The sequence below is a fragment of the Rutilus rutilus genome (genome assembly GCF_951802725.1).
Source record: "Rutilus rutilus genome assembly, chromosome: 1".
In the NCBI taxonomy this organism is placed as follows: Eukaryota; Metazoa; Chordata; class Actinopteri; order Cypriniformes; family Leuciscidae; genus Rutilus; species Rutilus rutilus.
In genome coordinates, this window is record NC_140209.1 from 37,372,700 (window position 1) to 37,393,607 (window position 20,908).

At 37.4% G+C, this 20,908-nt stretch overlaps 1 protein-coding gene across 2 annotated transcripts in view; it reads left to right on the forward strand.

Moving 5' to 3' along the window:
* The window catches only part of llgl1 (LLGL scribble cell polarity complex component 1), a 40,468-nt gene that overhangs the window by 10,301 nt on the left and 9,259 nt on the right, over positions 1 to 20,908 (forward strand). For both annotated transcript variants that reach the window (XM_084425524.1, XM_084425525.1), the window contains exons 3-14: positions 5,611 to 5,692; positions 5,854 to 5,984; positions 6,093 to 6,236; positions 11,492 to 11,654; positions 11,986 to 12,121; positions 14,020 to 14,074; positions 14,170 to 14,324; positions 15,773 to 15,990; positions 16,658 to 16,725; positions 16,928 to 17,081; positions 19,598 to 19,702; positions 20,322 to 20,614. In XM_084425524.1, coding sequence (XP_084281650.1) covers positions 5,611 to 5,692; positions 5,854 to 5,984; positions 6,093 to 6,236; positions 11,492 to 11,654; positions 11,986 to 12,121; positions 14,020 to 14,074; positions 14,170 to 14,324; positions 15,773 to 15,990; positions 16,658 to 16,725; positions 16,928 to 17,081; positions 19,598 to 19,702; positions 20,322 to 20,614 — 1,704 coding nt within the window. The remainder of the gene's footprint in view (positions 1 to 5,610; positions 5,693 to 5,853; positions 5,985 to 6,092; positions 6,237 to 11,491; positions 11,655 to 11,985; positions 12,122 to 14,019; positions 14,075 to 14,169; positions 14,325 to 15,772; positions 15,991 to 16,657; positions 16,726 to 16,927; positions 17,082 to 19,597; positions 19,703 to 20,321; positions 20,615 to 20,908) is intronic.

Genomic DNA, 20,908 nt, shown 5'->3' on the forward strand with positions numbered 1-20,908 from the left:
GACACAATGTCTGCTGTTTGTCATTATTCAGACCGTGAAATTGCATTATCCTTTGCTAACTTGTTAGCGCTTGAGTGAGTAATTGTCGAGCATTGTTGGGAGTATGTGGAGAGGAGATGGCCGTTGTGGGCCCTCGGAGAGCGTGTTTGGCTTATGTTGTGAGAGCAGTCTGGGGCCCAGGAAGGGAGTTCTGATTGTTACATGACTTTGACATGTTAAAACTCTTTTTGTGGTAATGGAGAGGGTGGAGAGAACATCTATAGTGTGGTAAATATTTATACCATTTAGGCCTAGATTAATTTATGTTTAAGGCAGTTATTTTAAAGCTGTAGTTTCCCTTGTGAAAAAGCATTGTATTAAATGTGCACTTGTACTTCAACTCTGTGTGAAATCAAGTATATATTTTAAAAAAAGTGTATTTGAAGATAATATTATATTAATAAAATAAAAGGCTTAACTTGGTACACTTTCATGACTGTTTCTTAACGGACTTAAGTATGCTTTGAAAAAGTGAAACTTAATTTAAGGATTTGTTGTAAGCATTTATCATGCTTTAATGGACACTTATTTTGATGTTAAAGCTGCATTTGTTGTTCTGTCGGAGCATAGTGTCGGTTAGGTTTCAGTGAATGATCAAAAAAATCTTGACGACTGCAGCTTTAACTAACATAAAACAAATATAATGTACTTTATTATCATTTTTAACTGTAGTGTGTTCAATATTGCATTTTAAAATTATTGTTTTAAGATGACTAAATTGCAACTTCAAAACAGGTTTAATTAGAAATATATTAAAATACAAGCTTCAATAGCAATGACATATTTGGTTTACTATAAATACTTGTCAGTACACTTTGCATGTTTAATAGAATTATGAAATTACATAAAAATCCACTTACATCTTAAAGGTAAAAAAAATCACTCTAAAATTCAGCTAATTGCTTTTTATCTAAATTTAAACCAATACATTTAACACTTGAGAATAATATTTTAAAGTATATAATTGAAGTACTGTAAGGAGTATTTTTTAAATTGTTTTATGTATACTAACTTGTACTTTTTTCCCCACAAGGGTTACCAAAATGAAATTTGTCATTTACTCTCAATTGGATTTGTTCAGTTTTCTAAACCCCATGACTTTGTTGTAGGCCACAAAAGGAGATGCTTTGAAAATTGTTTTTGGAATCTTTTTCCATACAATGAAAGTATCTCTCATGTCTCTTAACTAAACAACTGCTAAGGTATAGTGGATTTCCAGATTAGCAATTTAAAGTAAACTTCAAGTTTCTGCTCGCTGGGTTCTGTTTCTATTTGCATTGCAGGAAACTGTCGTTTTTGGCTTTAATATTGATTATCTTGGTCAAAATAATTAACATCTAAATACTGGCAATACTTTCATGGATTTCTTGAGGGTAAAAATGTGATTTTAAAATGTTTTTGAACTCATTTGTATGCCTTCAGTTGTTTAAAATTCATGTTCTTTGTGTCTTGGGAATATCAGGTTCTGTTTTGAGTGTCCGCTTGTTACTTCAATAGAAACTTCAGTATTCATGTGAGACATGTAGCTGAGGAAAATTAATTCTGAATTCAGAGTGTTTCTGAAAGATGTTATGACTGAACAACATTGTCTAACTCCTAATAGCCTGAGAGGATGGGACAGAAATTGCAGTGTCAAAGATGTCAAATGGTTCATGATTCCCGCCCCCCACACAAAAAGGAAATCTATTTCTTTCTCCATGTCAACAAAAAACAAACCAAAACCATGCTGTGCCCTGTTCAGAGTGCAGCCATCTCATGGTTTGTAATCTCTCCGCACCATTAGCAATGCACTGAGGTGGATGGATTGGCTCAAAAAGGAGGGTATATTGACTGTAGGGGGAGTTTTTGAGGGGAAAAAATGACAGGGCCTCTCTGCTCATGTTAATGGCCTGTTGAGTAATCAAGGCTGAGTGTGAGAGAATTTTACAGATGTTTCTGTTCCTCGCTCCTCTGTTTAATTCCTACACTCCCAGCATGCTTCACACACCTGGACCCTCCTTTGATTCTGTACTTTTTTTTTTAATCTCAATTATTGAAAATCATTTTCTCCCCTTTTAATCAAATTTCTCATCTAAGGAGCCTGTATTTACTTTTGTTTTATTAATTGGACATCTGAGCTGGACTTTCTCTAATGTAGTCTGTTGTTTGGGTACATTTTGTATATTTCTTCTTCCTTAGAGGTTGTTTTCTTTGCATCCTTTGTCAGTATTATTAATATTATTATAATTTTTTTTATAGTTTTCCAGTAGCTCAAGTGGCTCTGCACGATGTGAGAATACAAGAACTGATAAAATGTATACTGATAAAAGCTTATGCCTAATGCATTAATATGAATTACAGTGTCAGTGAGAATGGAAGTTTTAGTCCTATAGGAAAGCAAGATTTACTCAATGAGTGTGCTTACATATACAAATGATAAAGTATTTTATATATTCGTAAAGATATCTTAATACTATTATTATTGATGTAAAATCGATTGATCGCAATTAATTGCATCTAACATAAAAGTTTGTTGTGTGTGTGTGTAAGGTGTATATATTATAAATTCACAAACTTTTATGTTAGATGCGATTTAACCAATTTGAGCACTAACTGTCATGTATATTTTTCTTGTATTTATTTATTCATAAATAAGAATCATATAATCAGATCATTATAAAAAAAACTCAAGAAAACTACATTTGAATTCAAATTATAATTTTGTCTGGTAAAGGAGTTTCATGCAGACAAAAATCTACATGTATATGTTGCGTAAACCATTTATGACCATTACCTGATAAACAACACCCTTTAAGGTGTTAACATACATGACCTTTCACCTGGTTCACCTGGTTATTAAGCGTAATTGGTGTAAGATTTTGCATGTAAATGCTCTGTGTCATGTTTCTCGGCTTTTGAACCTTTTCATTGTGTAGCATTTTTGGGGCATATGAGCCTCTTCTGCAAATAACAGGATGCCTGTTCCCGTGTGACATAATCGAGATGCTGCCATGGCAACCACGGGGACTTCAGAATGGAGCAGTTCGTCTGGGGTGCCGTTTCAAGAGCCTGGTTGTGTAAGACATTATGGGCTTGATTAGGCAGCAGCTGAAGTGGCTCTCAGAGAGCTGTGTGTGAGGTGGCAGGGTGACGTGCGGCAGTGCCACACAGCCTGAGCTTTTGTTCTGGGCTCAGTCGAGCTGACGGTGTGTCCTGTGCTCCCTTCGGTCCCTTCGCTCCATCAGTGCATCTCTTCTCATTAGTCTGAATCAGATGTACCTACCCTGCCTCACAAGCAAGTTTGCTGAGAGAAAGGGACTGTGTTCAGAATCATCATGTCCATTCCAACCCATTGAAAGTGAATAAAAAAACAACGATGACGTTGTGTGTCCATTTAATGAAAATGCATGCGTTAAAATATTGATTTATTATAAAAAATTTAAATAAAATATTTTATAATGATATTGATTATAAATGAGAAATATAAGAAAAATTGTTCAGGTCTGAACCCAGGTCTCTTTACACATTAAATTAAAGCTTGTTAATAATGTTTTACTTTTCTTCTCTAGCGAAAGAAGTGAGCAAGTATTGCAGCTGGTGCATGTGCGTGTGTTTTATATTATAATCATAATATAATATACAAACTGCATGCTGTGCAGAAAAAGACTTTTCACATTTAATTCAATTGTGCACAAATGTCTGTCTGTATTTTTGGTCAAATAATGGCACTTTGTAAACTCTTTCAGCTTATTCATCAAGCTGCAAATGGATGGTCAGTTGCATTGTGGGATAGGGTATTTGACGCAGTGTTGTTGGGTTGTATACTGCGCATTTTGGCCTTAAAAATGTGCATGCTTTGCACAGTATACATATTGCTTCAATAGTGCGCCACTCCAAGCACATTCGTGCTCTGTTTAAAGTCAAGATTTTACTTTTAAAAGAGCTCCTCTCTTTCACAAGGCTTGCTGAATTGAGTTTTTTCTAAGGATGTCTCCTCCTTCCTGCAGAGTTTGGATCGTTTTTACGTGGATCAGATTTGACCTAGATATCCACACTTTTGTTATGAGAGTGGAAGGCTGTGTAGTTTTGTAATGAAAAGCACACCACAATAGCCATCCAGAAATCATTTGAGCTACAGTCTATTTGCCAACTGCTGTTGATGTCAAACTGAAAAAGAGAAGTAGGAGATTTCTCTTGATTCTGGAGACTTTCAGGATCAGATTGAGTGTGGGCCAATCAGAGCCATTTAGTTTTGATTTTATTTTGGCTCATTTCTTAGTGTTTAGCTCAGTGGACTGTTTAATGAGCGTTATATGTCTGCAATTACTTCCCTCAGAGAATCCTCTGTTTCATGAGTTTAAGGCTTAACACAATGTTGCTTCTTGGCCTTACATTTTAACTACATTCACCACAGCTTTGGCTTGATTTCCCTTTGAAAAAACAAGATTGAAAGTGATTAATTGGAGCTGATATGTGACAAAACATGTCTTAAGTAGGGCTGCAATCAATCAATAAAATCAGTAACAAAAATAAATGAATTACATGCATGTCCGTAAATTTTTTTTTTTTGTACACCATGAATAGCAAGCATTTGTCAAGACTTAAAGGTGCAGTTAGTGATTTCTAAGAAACGCTGTTGACAGTGGATCAGACCGAGCACCACAACACACATCAGGCCAATCAGCAGTAGGGGGTGTTTCCACACATCATGGGTGAGGAGAGACAGTAAGCAAGAGGGAGATTTGAAGAAAGACTGCAGAGAGATGCCTGAGAGACGTTACAAAAGAGAAAAGGTCAGAGGAATATCACCGGAAAAAGAAGGGTTATGATCAGGCAAGAGCTTTAGGACCAGCGTTAAAATTAGAAAAGACCCAAAGAAAAACCTAAGCGAGAATGCCTGAAACCAGACGCAGAGGTTGCATTGTTTCTGCTCCAGATGTGAGAAACATTGGTTTTGCTATGTTTTACAAAACCAAGTTATGCTGTTGATGTAATGTTAGCAAGTAGCAGGACAGTTTTGAATGGAGCTAGTTGCTGCTGGCGACTAACAACTAGGGCTGCACGATACTAAAGAAAAATGCAATATGCGATAACTCATTAAATGCGATATTCCATTACGATATGTAATACGATAATGCTTAAAGTGTGTAAAATAAACTTGCCAAAAGTTGTTAGCCCTACTAACAACAAACTCTTGCTCTTGTGTACTGTTAATTTTTGTTGTTCTTGTCATTTGTTCGTCATCTTTGCTTTTTTTCACAAAGCATTATTTTCTTTCATTCAGCTATGATAAAGAGACATCCACTCTTGCATTGCATGTATGTGCATTTTGCGGGCGGAGCAATGAAGGGAGGGGTGTGTTTGTTTGGGTTGATTTCAAATATCAGCAGTGTTTCTCAGAAATCGCTTAATGCATGTTTAAGTTTGTGCATTGTTTGAAGAAAGCATGAATAGATACTTGATAAACTGAAGAAAATGTATCAGTTCTCAAAGCCTAGTCTAAAACGGTTTCCCTTGAGGTAATCTGTTCCCAAAACAGATGTGAACCCTGGAATGCACCATTGTAAAATATTCCTTGACTGGACATTTAAGATATGGCGCTCCTGGGGTGGAGATGACTGGACTTCATAAAGACACTGCTGCTGTCACTCAGATACACTTCCTCTATGGACAGGTAAGATCATGTTTTAATCCTGTACTCATAAGGTGCACATGTTTACATCAATCATTGTAGCTTGGTGCTGGGGTGTGTTTTATTGAAATTATTGGTCTTTTTTTTTTTGCCATTTGAACAGTCAATAAGCTGTATGGGATTCTCTCTCTCTCTCTCTCTAGGGGAGGATTCTTTCTCTGTTGGATGATAACACCATTCACCTATGGGAGATAGTGCAGAGAGAAAACCACTCACATTTGATAGAGGTTCACAGCTTCAATCTGCCTGGCAGGCCAGGCATTGAGAGCACCAGGTAAGGTTTTTGTCTTCTTTGTTTTTTTTGTTTTTGTTTTTTTACTCTTCAAATTTGTCCAATCTTGTCCAAACTATGACCTTGAGGTTGCTTGCTTCTCCTCTGTAGTGCGACTCGTGTGACCGTCATGCTGTTGAAGCTGGGCTGTGATCTTCTTGCTCTGGGCACTGAAGGTGGCGGGGTACACTTTCTGGAACTGCCCACCCTCACGTTGCTGAACAAGTCGCTGTTCCAGGACGAGGTCATGCAGAGGTGAGAGCTGCCCTTCCAGTGTCCATATTGACCTTGTCACATCATCAGGTCACTCGGATGTTACCTCTTTACTAGTTGTCAGACTAGCTGTATTTAGCTGCATTTTATTCATAAATTTGAGTTATTATACTACCATTCAAACCAAAAAAAGTCTTGTGCTCACCATGGCTGCATTTATCTGATCAAAATCAGGTTCTCTTTCAAGCTCCACCCAGAGTTTAGGGTTTTAGGGCTAGTTGCACGTAATTATGCATAATTTATAGTTACTATAGTAACTGTGTAACAAGGACACTGTAAAATAGTGTTGCCTGCCTGCATATGGTCTTCGTTGGCTGCCCGCAAACAACGTCTACATTGACTCGCCCTCAAACGCTGTCGTTGTAGCGGAGGCCTGGAAGAGGTTTGTGTTGTCGACATGTCGAGAAGATGCAGTTTTTTTAGCGCTGCAACTCCACTTTGGATAAACTTCCAAAGGATGAGGAGACACCATCAAAGTGACACCATCGTTACTATTTGCATCACTGTGTATGCACGTGCTGAGGAAGTCTCCGGAGCTGAAATTCAGATATGGTAATAGGTGTTTCGTTTCTGACAAGTGTTGTAAGTGTTAGACCAATCACAACAGACTGGGCCATCTGACCAATCAGAGCAGAGTGGACTCTTGGAACGTTGGGCTTTAGAGAGACTGAATCTTCGAACAAACCATTTTCAGACTTTTTGAGAACGATGCTATGTATATTATGAGAAAATTAAGTGTTTTTGACCTTGGATGCATGTAAACCTATTGGAGGAGACCTCCAAAACAAAATTAGGAACCTTTCTAATATGGGCACTTAAAATTTTTGTTGAAACTGTAACACATTTTCTTAATGATTCTTTGGGTAGAAAGTTCAAAAGAACAGCATTTATTTGAAATAGAAATCTTTTGTAACATTATAAATATCACTTTTGATCCATTTGCTATCTGATAGAAAACATAAAGGCCAACTTGGACAGAGGGGGCACGGTGGGTGCCGTGTTTCTGGACTTGCGAAAAGCCTTCGACACGGTAAACCACCGTGTCCTCCTGTCTAAGCTCTCTAAGTATAATCTGTCCATGGAGACATTGCATTGGATACAATCATATCTCTCAAATCGGATGCAATGTGTGAGGGTAAAAAATGCATTGTCCTCTCTGAAGGCCGGCACAACTGGGGTCCCGCAAGGATCAATTCTGGGACCCTTGTTGTTCAGTATTTACATCAATGATCTTCCGGCTGTGTGCAAGGGCGCAGACATCATCATGTACGCAGATGATGCTGTCATCTACGTACATGGGAGGGATATGGAGCAAGTAGCCACTAAATTGTCCTCAGCCATGGACAAAATAAGTAATTGGCTTAAATCTTCTTGCTTAACACTAAATATTGAAAAAACTGTTGTAATGTATTTCGCTAAGTCCAATAAAGTTAAAGATATGCCTAACATCTATGTTAATGGACAAAAAATTCACATCGTGACAGATAAAATATCTAGGTGTCCATTTGGACCAAACTCTAAGTTTTAAAAAACATATTAAAAGAATGTGCAACTCTATTAAATATAATATCTCCATCTTTAGACACATTAGGAACAGTTTGACAACTGAAGCATCTTTCATGTATTTTAATGCCATGATCTCTCCACACATCACCTACTGTTTGTCCTGTTGGTCTCAGGCCAACGAGACCACACTCAAACCGCTCAGATCGGTCTATAATCAGGCGTTAAAGGTGCTTGACAGAAAAGCCCCTCGCTATCATCACTGCAATATTCTCAGTAAATATAAAATATTAAGTTTTGATTCCCTAATTCGATATACAAATTTAAGAACCGTTTTCAAAATTGTTAATAATATTGCTCCACTCTCAATGAAAAAAATCATAAAACTTTATTCTGAACAAACGAACCGAACATCCCGCTCCACTGCTCACAGAAATTGTGCTATCCCGAAAAGATCCTCTGCCTTTTGCACAGACAGCCTTCTCATTTAAAACCATTAAACAATGGAATCAACTCCCAGACAGTCTAAAGTTGTCTGTAGATCTGAATAATTTCTCTCGAAACTTAAAGAAATACATCCTCGATAACCAGCTGTGTCAGCATCAGCACACTTAAAGTTTACAAATGTAATATTGAAGTAAATGTTTTTGACTATGTTGTATATATTTTAGGCTGTGACGGTTTTTTTGATTTAGTTTTTCATTTAAACATCTGATTAGTTTTAAATGATCATTGTTTAACTAATATTGTATGTATTTGTTAGTGCTACTGACAGTTATTTGTAATGTAATGTTTTAATATTGTGTGCACCTGCCCGGGGACTGCAGATGGAAATTAGCATTTGCTAACTCTGGAACAAAACCATCTTTTCGCAAGATTAATGTATTTTGTACATTGTCCCTGACAAATAAACTAATTAAATAAATAAATGTAATGTGTCCTTGCTGAATAAAAGTATTAATTAGTATTAACCCTAACCCTCTCTACAACCACTCTGAATGTCTGGACTCTAATAAAGACACCACTTACCTCATAAAATAAGCGTTATTTTCCTTCTCTCCTTTAGCCCTAATCCAAGCGGCCTTTGTCACACTTCTCAAATACACTTTGAACAGGGGACAGATCAAATTTCCTGATTCACCCAAGGCTGTTGGCCCCTTTATGCCCCTAGCTGTGGCTGTCTGTTACTCTGTCAGTAGGTTATATGCAGCTTGAGCTTTCCTGTCCCACTGCCAAGGCACTGACTTCACACGGCCACAGTTAAAAGTTTGGAGTTCAGAAAGGCATTAATCCCTGCAATCTGAGATATTTATTCCTCTGCTATTCAGTTGTCATTGTAAGAATATTTATAAATATTTAATACATCAGTCTTTAAGAAGAAACCTGTTTTTCCTAATGGCTGTAATTGTGACTGTTACAAGGCAGGAAATCACACTAGCTATTCATCTTACTCTTTAAAGATGTTGTTTAACTCTGAGATAAATTACAGCTTTCCCAGTGTGCCCTGTTGCAGATATAGTCTGGGTGGTTAAATGTGGACCTCATCTGCCTCTGAGAGACCTTGAACTGCTCATTAACTCAGCGCAATTTGGGGTAATGGGCATCCTATCTCTGAGCCACTGGTAATAAGTATGTGTCAGCCAGGAAACTACTGAACAAAATGCTTTTGTACCAAGTGCCAAATCTCTTGGGCCCTATCCGAGGAGGCGTTTAAAATGGAGGATATGAGCTTTCCACACTCATCTTTGAGAATCAGCAGGATCCAGAATGCCAGAGTATACTTTGCAACTTGGTAGAAAACATTGTGTTTTGTGGTGATTTTTGTTTTTCTTCAAGGCATGTGGGAAATCTAGATTGACATGTGTTTGAGTTTTAATGTCTTCAGAATACTTATTTAATTCATGAATGTCATGAATAATTGGGAAAATCATGGAAAGATCATGTAAAAATTCATAGATTCATTGGTCGAAAGGTATGGGAACATTTGTTAAATGGTTAGTTCACCCAAAAATAAAAAATATTGTCATCAGTTACTCACCCTCATTTTGTTCCAAACCCTTAAGAATTTTGTTCATCTTTGAAACAAATTAATATATTTTAATACAATCTGAGAGATTTCTGTCCCTCCATAGACTGCTACGCAACTACCACTTTGATGCTTAAAAGTTCATAAAGAGATCGCAAAACTAATTAATATGAATTGAGCGGTTTAGTTTGGCCAAATTTTCAGAAGAGACATGATCGCTTTATATGAATAACCGATTGAATTTAGGCTTTTATTTACATAAATATTGATCAGTGAACATAAACAGAAGCTCAGCCGTACTTGTGTAACACATGAGAATGAACCTCATTGGTTCTCGCACATCAAGCAATTTGAAGCAAACATGCTTGAGCCTCCGTTTACCACAACCGATGTGTGAGCTGATGAATGTTTATATGTGGATAAAAGCCTAAATTAAATGGCTTTTATTCTCGATTCATAAAAGGCAGAAATCTCTCAGGTTTCATTAAAAATATCTTCATTTGTAATTTGGAGATGAGCGAAAGTCTTACGGGTTTGGAACGACATGAGGGTTAATAAATGGCAGAACTTTAATTTTAGAGTGAACTAATCCTTTAATTTAACTCATTCAATTTGATTCGATGCTAACAGACTTGTGCTACACATTTTCAGGTTTTATACAAATATTATTAAGAAATCTAAGAAATAAAATTGCTCCCATTAATTTGACAGTTCAACAATTCAACAATCTCGGATCAATAATGTAATTTCAACGTTGCCATACAAATGTATTATTTGGTTATCATCACACAGTGACTTATAAACAGTGGTATGTCTTTCAAGAAGTGCAAATCTGGTTTTCTATTTCTTACATTTTCTTGTAAAAGCCTTTGTTGTTTGTGTGAATTGTTTCTTGTGGCTATTTTCATCCCCAAGCAATGCCATCAAATGACTACTCCAGTCCTTCTTTTCCATGCGCTTTCCACTTTTCCTCTCCCCCTTAATGGCTACATCTCATCCCGACTCTGTGGGTGTACCATGCACATTCCAGCTCTTGAATCCATGCCACAGCCACAGAGGAATCCTGAACTGTGGCTTTTGATTGGTCATCATTTGTCTGGCTTTCAAACTGAATTTAAGCATGTCAGCGTCTGATAATGGTGTCAACTCCTGCGTGTTACTTTTGTGTTTGAACCACTGATATTTTTTATTTTATTAACCACTGAGTTGTTTATTGAACTCTGTGTTTTCTTTCCATTTCACCCCGTTAGACTTTGCAAACATGAATCAAATGTAATTGTTACCAAATGTTCAATACATTGTTCTCAAAGCTTGCAGCTTGGTTTGTTCTTCACTCATTGAACCCTGAGACCTGCACATTTTTCCATGTGAAATGCTTTTCCACACAAGCCTGCATTTGAATCTGCTGAGAGTAAAAGTGCTGAGTGAAGTTATGCAGTGAAGGTTTTCTGTAACCTCTGATGTGTACTTCAGTAGCGCTCTCTGTTTGGGGAGTTAAGTAGTGTGTACTTAGATTTGGGTTTTTATACCAAATAGAAGTGCAGTTTAGCGGCACTAGAAAGAGAATAAATCTCCCAAATGTTTTCTGGTGCAGCATAGCTCTTGGTTTTGTCATTTATCTGTAGGTTTTCTGTATCTTCGATGTACTCTGAATAAAATCTTGCTGTGTAATTTTATTCACATGTCTCCTTATTATTCCCCTCTTCAGTGTTCCAGAAGAGTACAAGTGTGGAAAATCATTGGGGCCTGTGGAGTCCCTGCAGGAACATCCAAAAGACTCTGATAAAATCCTCATTGGTTACAGCAGAGGTCTGGTTGTACTCTGGGACCTCAACAGTCGGCATGTAGACAACCTTTTCCTGGGAAAGCAGGTGGGTGTGTGTGCAAGTTTGTTTGATGTCTCTCAAATGGCTTTCAACACTCTTTGCGGTCATGAGCTTGCAACTTTAAACACTGATGTCTATGTTTCTATTTTAATTCAAAGTTTGTCTGTAAATGTCAAATAATTACACTCCTGACTTTCAAAGGGAGCAGGTCGAGAGATCTGTCCGAGACTCATAACTCCGCTTAAATTGCTTCTTTAAATCATCCACGCTTGATGTTAAGTTGTCCAGATGGTTTAACTCAAACCTTTTGACTTCCTTTCAACGTCTTTGGTCCTTTTTTGACACTGTGTATTGTGTGGGACTGTCACTCTTGCAGCAGCTGGAGAGTTTGGTCTGGGAACGGTCCGGGAACAGCTTTGTTAGTTCCCATAGTGATGGCGGATACATGGTGTGGGCTGTCAGCAGCAGCAATCCCTGCACCCATGACCCGATCTCATCCACCATACCATATGGTGAGCCACAACACATGCCAATTACACAGCCTTTCCCTTTTCTTTTTGTTTCACTCACACAGATTTTGTTAGCTGTAAGTTTGGTGCACAATTATATAAGAAATGATTGAGCAACAAATCAGCATGTAAGCGTGATTTCTGAAAGATCATAACTGCTTCTTTCAAAAACATAAATCTTTCTGACCCTAAACTTTTAAATGGTACTGTACAACACAATATGAAGGATGAAATATACAAACTGTACATGACACGATATTTTAAGGATTAAATATGAGTCAAAATCACTGAGGCCAGTTGTTGTATGATCCATATACATTTTGAACAAAGCCAAGCTCCAGTCACTTGATGTAAGTCTGGTACAATTGCAGTCATACTAGAGTAGTGGTTCCCTAACTTTTTAGACTGGCGTACAACCTGAGGCATTTAACATCCTTCTGTGTACCACCTCTCTTCCACTTGGACTGCTGTACACCTTTTCTATGAAGGGGCAATAATTGCCTCCTTAAATTTGATTTTAGGTGAATTTTTTTTATTTTATTTTTTTACTTTTATAAAGGCAAAGTTTTTCTAACCCTATTAAATGCATTTTTTTTTGTCGAATTCTTAATTCCATTAATTTAATCATTAATATAATTAATAAAGCAATAAATTAAACTAAATCAACCATTTCAATCAGATGAAATCAGTATCAACAAGCTGCATATAGATGTATTCACACAGATAAATGCTGCTCAGAGGTGGCATGAATACAATTACAATGGCATAAATAATGTTATGAGATTAATGTTTTAAATGAAAAAGTTCAAAAATAAAAACGAAGTGATGCTTTTAAATGTCAAACTGTTAGTCACTGTCATCGAGTCAGTCATTCATTCAGCAATGAATTGAGTGGCTGTATTTATGAATGGGTCATTGAATTATTGACTCTCCCGATTCGTTCAAAGCCGCAGATTAATTTACTAACAAAACACGGCTGTGTGTTGCTTGGAGACGCACAACAGTTCTGCTGTTGCTTTTGTTGTATTTCGTTTCAAAATAGAGCTCACAGTACTGACATTGAAGAGAGTTTGAGTCTTAATCGATGTCTATGCACAGTATGTCTATTTTTGTTTGTCATGCTAGTAAGTGCTAAATCCCCACTTTTACAAAGTTACAAAGAATGGCAATAATGTAGAACCTATCATGTGGATGCTGCTTGTGTGGATGCAGTCAGTTTTGACCACAAAAGGTGATTTAATTTGATTTTGTCATATATTTGACCTTTTACGACACTTACCATTTTCCTGTTTTTACATTAGAGGTGGCATTTTGCCTGTTAAAAATGCATGCTCGGTTTTAGTGTCATGTTTAAGGTGGGGTAGAATTAAATGAATGGCAAAACTCAGTATTTTGTTCGCGTACCCCGTCTGTCACCTCACATCCCCCAGTTTGGGAACCACTGTACTAAAGCATTCACATTACATTGTAAAAAGACTAGCTATTGTTTTATTCAGTTTGAAAGCAAACGTTTAACATGCATGTAAATTTACATCCTTTTTTTTTTTTTTGCAGATACACTGTAGTAATTCCAGTAGCCATTAGCTCATAGATGGCTGGTTATGATGTAATGTTTGCATAACTCGCACAATGTCAGGAAATGTTATATAGCAAAGCTTAGGGTCTGTTCAACTTTTGTAATAGGCCATTAAAATCCTTTTTCCAGACCTATTAAAGGGCTCGTAAACCTCAAATGCACTCTTCACTATTAGCTGATGGTTTGTTGACACAAACCGTTTGGGGATCTACGGATATTTTCCAATTTTTAACATGTACTCTGCCAAGATTACTGTATTTTTGGTGGTTTCTCTCAAACTCAGTTTGTCTTTCTTTTTCCTCTTTTTGTGTGTTATTCATCTCAGGCCCCTTTCCCTGCAAAGCCGTGAACAAGATCCTGTGGAGGACAACAGAATCAAGGTTTGTGCCGTAATGTGCGAGAAATGAAATCCCATAATCTCATGTTTCAGCTCTGCTGGTTTGACTCAGGAGGGTGTCCTCTGTTGTCTCTGTAGAGCTCCTCTAGTGTTGTTCAGTGGTGGAATGCCCAGAGCCAGCTATGGAGACAGACACTGCTTAACCATCCTGCAGGACAGCAACCACGTCACCCTGGACTTCACCTCGCGTGTCATAGACTTCTTCACCATTCACTGCACAGACAGAGATAAGGGTGAGTGGGTCAGGTGGTGTGGCCTAGTGGTTAAAGATTTGGGTTGTTGTTGTTGAATAATTAAAAACACTGAACCTGTCTAATAATAATTATTTACTGAATAATTATTAAATAAGTATTTTATAATAATAATAATTATAATGATAACAATAACAACACTTACTGTTGTTGTTAATGGTGTTGTTTATAGATTATTTGCTTGTTTGATGCAAACCAGAAACTATAAATTCCTTGTAAATGCGATATTGCAATAATTTAAAAATAATGAATTATTCTGTAATTTTTATAATAATTATTCTGTAATAATATATTAAATCATTTTATTGTTATTATTAATGTTGTTGTTGTTATTAATAGCTTATTTACTTAATGGATTCAAAGCAGAATACAGTGTTTAGTCTCCCAGCAATGCAAAAACACTTCACATTATGTAAAATTTAGAGATGCACCTATGCAAAATTTCTCTGGTGATACCGATAGCCGTTTATGCGGAATGATATCTGCCGATACAGATTTTGATTTATAAAAAAAAATAAGAATCTCTCAGCTATGCTGTAAACTATAGAGAACCCTCTCATGTGATACATTACCAAGTATTAGAGGTTAAAATTAACAACAGAGCCTAAACAATTGTATTCAACTGCCATTTATTCATGACAAATTTATTCAAACAAGCACATATTAACAGTAAATAAGCTCATCTCTATTTTTTTTTTTTTTTTTTATAGCTCAACTTACAAACTATGAACATTGGATAATTTGTACTTGTAACTTGTAAATGCAACGTTAAGTGCCATCGTTCACAAGCGGTTTTACTGACGTTTTTTCTGTGGTTGAAACACTGATTGAGTGATTACATCACATGTTTTGGTAAGCTCTTTGCGATTTAGTGTATGGAAAAACCATGGACCTAGCAACCCTGGCTTGAACTACAGGTGATTCAAAGGTTCAAGCAGAGCTCAAGTAGTATTTTTTTTATTTATTAATTTTTTTTTTTTTTTTAAACTGTTATTGTCGCTTTAACTTCAACAGCCTTTCAACACAAGATATTTTCTTTACACACAGTAGTATGAGTTCCCACAGCAGTGTGATATGTTTTACAGACCCCTTTTGATTGACAGGATATAATCTGCCCTGATCATTGGCTGTTTTTAAACAAAAGAATTGCTTTTATCTGCCGATACCAATTGGCTGATTCATGGGTGCATCCCTAGTAAAATTGTACCATAAATACAGCTGAATCTATACCATCATACCGCCCAGCCGTAGTTATAAGTTCAAACTCTTACATGGGGCAATCACTAAACTGTCACCATTGTACCCTTGATCATGGCACTTGGACCCGGGTTGTAATAACCCGTTCTATAAATCATTGATGATACATGTTTCTGCTAAATGGTTGTTATTATTTCCTGTGCATGGACTTTAGTTATTTTTGCGCCTCACAGAATTTGATGAGCCATCAGCCCTTGTGGTTCTTTTGGAAGAGGAGCTGGTAGTGATTGATCTTCAGATGGCTGGCTGGCCCACTGTCCCTGCTCCCTATCTGGCTCCTCTGCACTCCTCCGCCATCACCTTTTCATGTCACATCTCAAATGTGCCTCCCAAGTTCTGGGAGAGAGTGATCAGTGCTGGCCAACAGCAGTGTCCTTTGCAGAACTATGAGGTGGGTGAAATAAGGATTCCACACAAAGACCCAAAACTTGTGTTTTTATTTTTTTATACATGTTCTGTGTTGGTTTGAAATGAAATTTGGTGGAATAGTTTTAAAATGTTGGAGCTGGGATAACTCATATTGGTAGCTGAAAGTATTATATATATTTATATATTCAAAAAAATTATATTAATTTGTTTCAGATTCTTTCAAAGTACTGTATAATAGCCAAATAATATAAAGCCAAATTCTGGACAATGTGTAGAATGTTGCAAATTATGTTTTGCTGTTTGAAAAACAAGACCCATGTAAACGGAGGAAATCCAACTATATGTCAATGTTTTTTCCAATTCAGCAGAAAACTGCTGCATTTCATAAAACATCTGTTATGTGTATAACGTTAACATTATTAAACCAACACCTCCCTTCGTTTTTGTTACTGTTATATAAATGAATTAATTTAATACAGCACGCTCATACTGTATTTTTAGATTTAACAGCTTAGGAGCAAGTGATTTTGACTTTCTGAAATGGATTTTATTTAACAACCTCCAGTAAAACATAAACCAGCATCAAAGTTTTTATTTAATGTTATTTCATTACAGAATTTAAAGTTTGCCAGATGTTTTTTCGTTGAAGTGGCTGCCCTGAAGTGTTTTTTTCCTCTGTTTTTTGACAGAATTGGCCAATATGTGGAGGGAAAAACTTAGCACCTGATCCAAAGCAAAAAGAACTACTGTTAACTGGGTGAGTTTGTTTTATTTTTATTTTTATTTATTTTATTTATTTTAAACTCTGTTTCCTTTATACATTACAAATCAAAATCAAGTTATTTGAACAGATGCTCTTAAAGGTCTTGATAAAACATCCTACATGCTTTAATGAAATGCATTAATTTATTTGGATCAGTTGTCAGGATGATGTGTGGCTATTTTTGTTTGTGTTTTAGTCATGAGGACGGTACAGTGCGCTTCTGGGATGCATCGGGAGTGTCGCTCAAACCTCTGTACAAACTGAGCACAGCGAACATCTTTCAGACAGACTGCGACCACAACGACAGCTTGACGCAGGCTGGGGAGGAGGAATGGCCTCCTTTCAGAAAGGTCAGGGATTATTTTGGAGTTCTGATTATTATTTATTTTTTTATTCACTTTAAAAACAAAGCTATCACATCATCTGAACACTGGGATATGTTATGTTATCTTATTTCATTTTACTCCGTTTTCTTTCACAAGGGCAGCTTCAGCTCTGCAAGTTTCTTGACCTCTCACTTTTCTTTTTGTTTTCCTAAATCCACCTTTTCCTCTTCTTCAGCTTCTCCCTAAAATGCCGACTGCAGTCTGGCGTGTGGCCCACTTAAGCATATGGGATTCACACTGGAGTTGATTTCGTTTGCACCTTAATTAAAAGCAGACTGTCTGTCTGACGACTGAAATGCTTTGCTAGCGTCTGCTGGAAATGAAGCACATTGTTGCTCTGGATGGCACTGCTGCATTGCTTTTTATTTTATTGTTTTTTTTCCCCTCCTCATAACATGCACATTCCTCTTTTCTTTGTTCTTGACTTTGTCGGCATCTGTTTGGGCGGGAGCAGACGCGGTTGAGGGTCAATGTGTCTAGAGGGGAAGGAAATACAGTCTTATATTGTTACCGATTGCATTTATATAATGTTCATAACATGCAGTCAAGCTATATGGCTGATGCTTTTTCTTTAAAGGGGTCATATAATGCCATTTTTGTACAAGCTAATATGATTCTTTAGGGTCTAAATGAAAAGTTTGTAATATACTTAAATTAAAAATTCTCATTAGTATTGTAAGAAAACACTCATTTTACCTGGTCAAAACCAGCTGTTTTCAGCACGCCATTTAAGTGCATGTGTCTTTAAATGATAATGAGCTTTGCTCACCCCGCCCCTCTGTCCTGTGGGGCGTTTTGACACAATACACGTGGAGTGTTGCCTTGACAACAGTTGAGGGTATATTTTGGAGAAAGAATGGCAGTGGGAGTCTCTGAGGACACATTTGTGCAACCGTTTCAATTTGAACCGGAGTCGGACCCGGAACAAGATGACGGCCCAGAAGAAGTTCGACAATTAAGGCTCGAACATGACGTTTCTGAATGGTTGGTTAACGTAATGTCACTTTGATCTATCTTTGTATGTACTGGCAGGGTAGAGTAGTGAGATACGAACGCTATGTGTTTACTGATGTATACGTTAGTTCATTGACAGATTGATGTTACAGCTAATGGACATGAAAAACTTTTTTCCGGTAAATGTAGGCTTGTCCGTGATGAGTAACGTTATCTATGCAGTGTTAGGTACAACTGTCAGGGCTGAAGCACTAAAATTTTACTGATCGGTTTAAAAAATAAGCAGTCTGTGAGACTATGACAGTCATTAGGCACATAAACAACACATACTCAGACAGGAGCTAATACCTTTTTCAATGTTCTCGTTTCTAAAGCAGTCTGGTGAGAAATGATTCGTGCAAACATGAAAGGATTGACGTTGATCGTGGGGAATATTCCCTTTGAAAACAAACTCAGCCACTGCGTCTTCAGCGGTTCGGATTTAGGAACATCAAAATGACTGCTGTGTTCGTTATTACACCCAAGAACAGAACACCACAATCGCTTAGACACCATTCTGCTCCAGCGTATCAACAATGGCGGCCAGGCGGACTATGATGACAGCTTGCTCAGGGCGGGTCTGTGTTGAAACACTGCTGTCAATTAACAATCGTGGGAGGGGCGTCCAACTGTGTGATGTCAGACGGCTCGATTTGAGACAGGAAAACATATAAGGAGATAAAAAAAAAAAAAAACACTGGATGGATTTTTATCATTATATGATGGTTGTGTACAGGCACTGCCAACACACATTTCAGTACAATCGACTTGTAAAAGTGCATGTACCATTATATGACCCCTTTAAGGCTGTATGGATGGGTTTTGATAAAAAAAAAATGTTTCCTTCTTTTGTCTTAACTGTCACAAAAAAAAAAAAAAAAAATCTTCTACATGCTAAAGTAGCATGTTTAGCATTAGGTGTTTATTAATGCCTGTGTGGTGTTATTTTTGTAAAAAATTATTTTGTTAGTAGTTATTAATAAAATAAAAAGGTTCCATCTCTCCATTGCCAGCTGGGATGTAAAAACTTTGATGCTCAATATCTCAGAACTACTCTAAATGGAGATAGAACCTTATAATTCTAAGCTCTCGAAATATTTCTCTCTAACATGCCCCCAATTCGTGAAGATTGGTGCTTCCAACTCGTATTTACGACTTTGTGGGTGCCTTCATGCGCGTTTAACTTGTAAATACGATTTTTTTCGACATGACTTGAACGCACCAAAAGCATGAGTGGTTACAAAAACGGGTGGTGGGCCGTGGGCGTACTATTCTAGTGATGAAATTTGCATCACGCACAATGTATGCGTACCCTCGCGTACACACAAAAACCGAAGTATACTTTGGGCTTTACTAGACTTAATTGGTTCATGTGTGTTTTTACACTATACATTCCTCATAAATAGGATATTGCTGCACTGTTTGTGCAGCTTTAGAAATCAATGAAGAATAATAACAATCTATGTTTGCTTTTCATTTATTTCCAGGTGGGCTGTTTTGACCCATACAGTGATGATCCTAGACTAGGAATCCAGAAGATCAGCCTCTGTAAATACAGTGGAAAACTGGTGGTGGCTGGAACTGCTGGACAAGTAGGATCACTAGTTTTTAATGATTTAATGCAAATATATCCACATAGGCAGTATTATACACTTAATGAAACCTCATGACATCTTGACTCTGTCCATCCAAAATCATCTGTGAAACATGGATTCATCCCACCTCCTTTAGGGGAAAACCAGTGCCATTTGAATAATGCCTAAAGGCCATTCACACCAAGGACGATAACTATAACAATAAAAATATAGTTCTAAAAAACATTTTAAATATAAAAGAATAGCAGAGTCCACGTCACAACTATAACGATAACGGCACAGAGAAATGATATTGTTGGAATTAACTTTCAGAAAGTTTCTTTCCAGCTGACGAACAATAAAAACATTGACTGCCAATCCGAATCCATCCTGCCTTAAAGAGCTCGAGCATTTAAAGCGGCAGACGACAAACCTGCAGCACAATTAGCATAAACAGAATGATGTCATCCACTGGCATGAATGCTTATGTAGTTATCGCTATAGTTATCTTTATAGTTATTGGTGTGAATGGGCCTTAATAGTGTTGCCTAGATGGGAAGCTCACTAGGTTTTCAAATGACTATAGTCTGCACAAAAAGAAATTATAGTAATGTTATAACCTAAGCTCTGTTCACAGGTTATAGTTATGGTTCTAAGCGATGAGAAGTCAGATCACATGATTGATGTGGCCACGGTGGACCTGCTCCAGGACCGAGAGGGTTTTACGTGGAAGGGTCATGACCGGCTGCCTCCTAAAATGGGCCCGGTAGTGTTTGCTCCTGGATTCCAGCCGGTTGTCCTGGTGCAGTGCATGCCGCCTGCGGCCGTTACTGCGGTAACCCTGCACGCAGAGTGGAACCTCATTGCCTTTGGCACCAGTCATGGCTTTGGCCTCTTTGACTATCATCGGCGGAGTCCGGTGCTGGCGAGGTAACTCATGGGGCCATCCAAGGCTGCTGTATTACTTGGCCAAATGCTTGTTCAGGAGCACTTATAATCAGTGCTTCAAACTGAAAGATTGATGTCATTTGCTATGAAGATATTGAGTTGGGGTTGGCTCAATAGCAGAATTTAAGTTGGTAGATACTGGCCCTAGTAACTCAATGGTAATAATACCTTAAATGGATAGTTCACCCAAAATTTTAGTTCTGTCATTACTCACCCTCATGTTGTTCCAAACCTGCAAGACTCTCGTTCATCTTCGAAACACAAATGAAGGTCTTT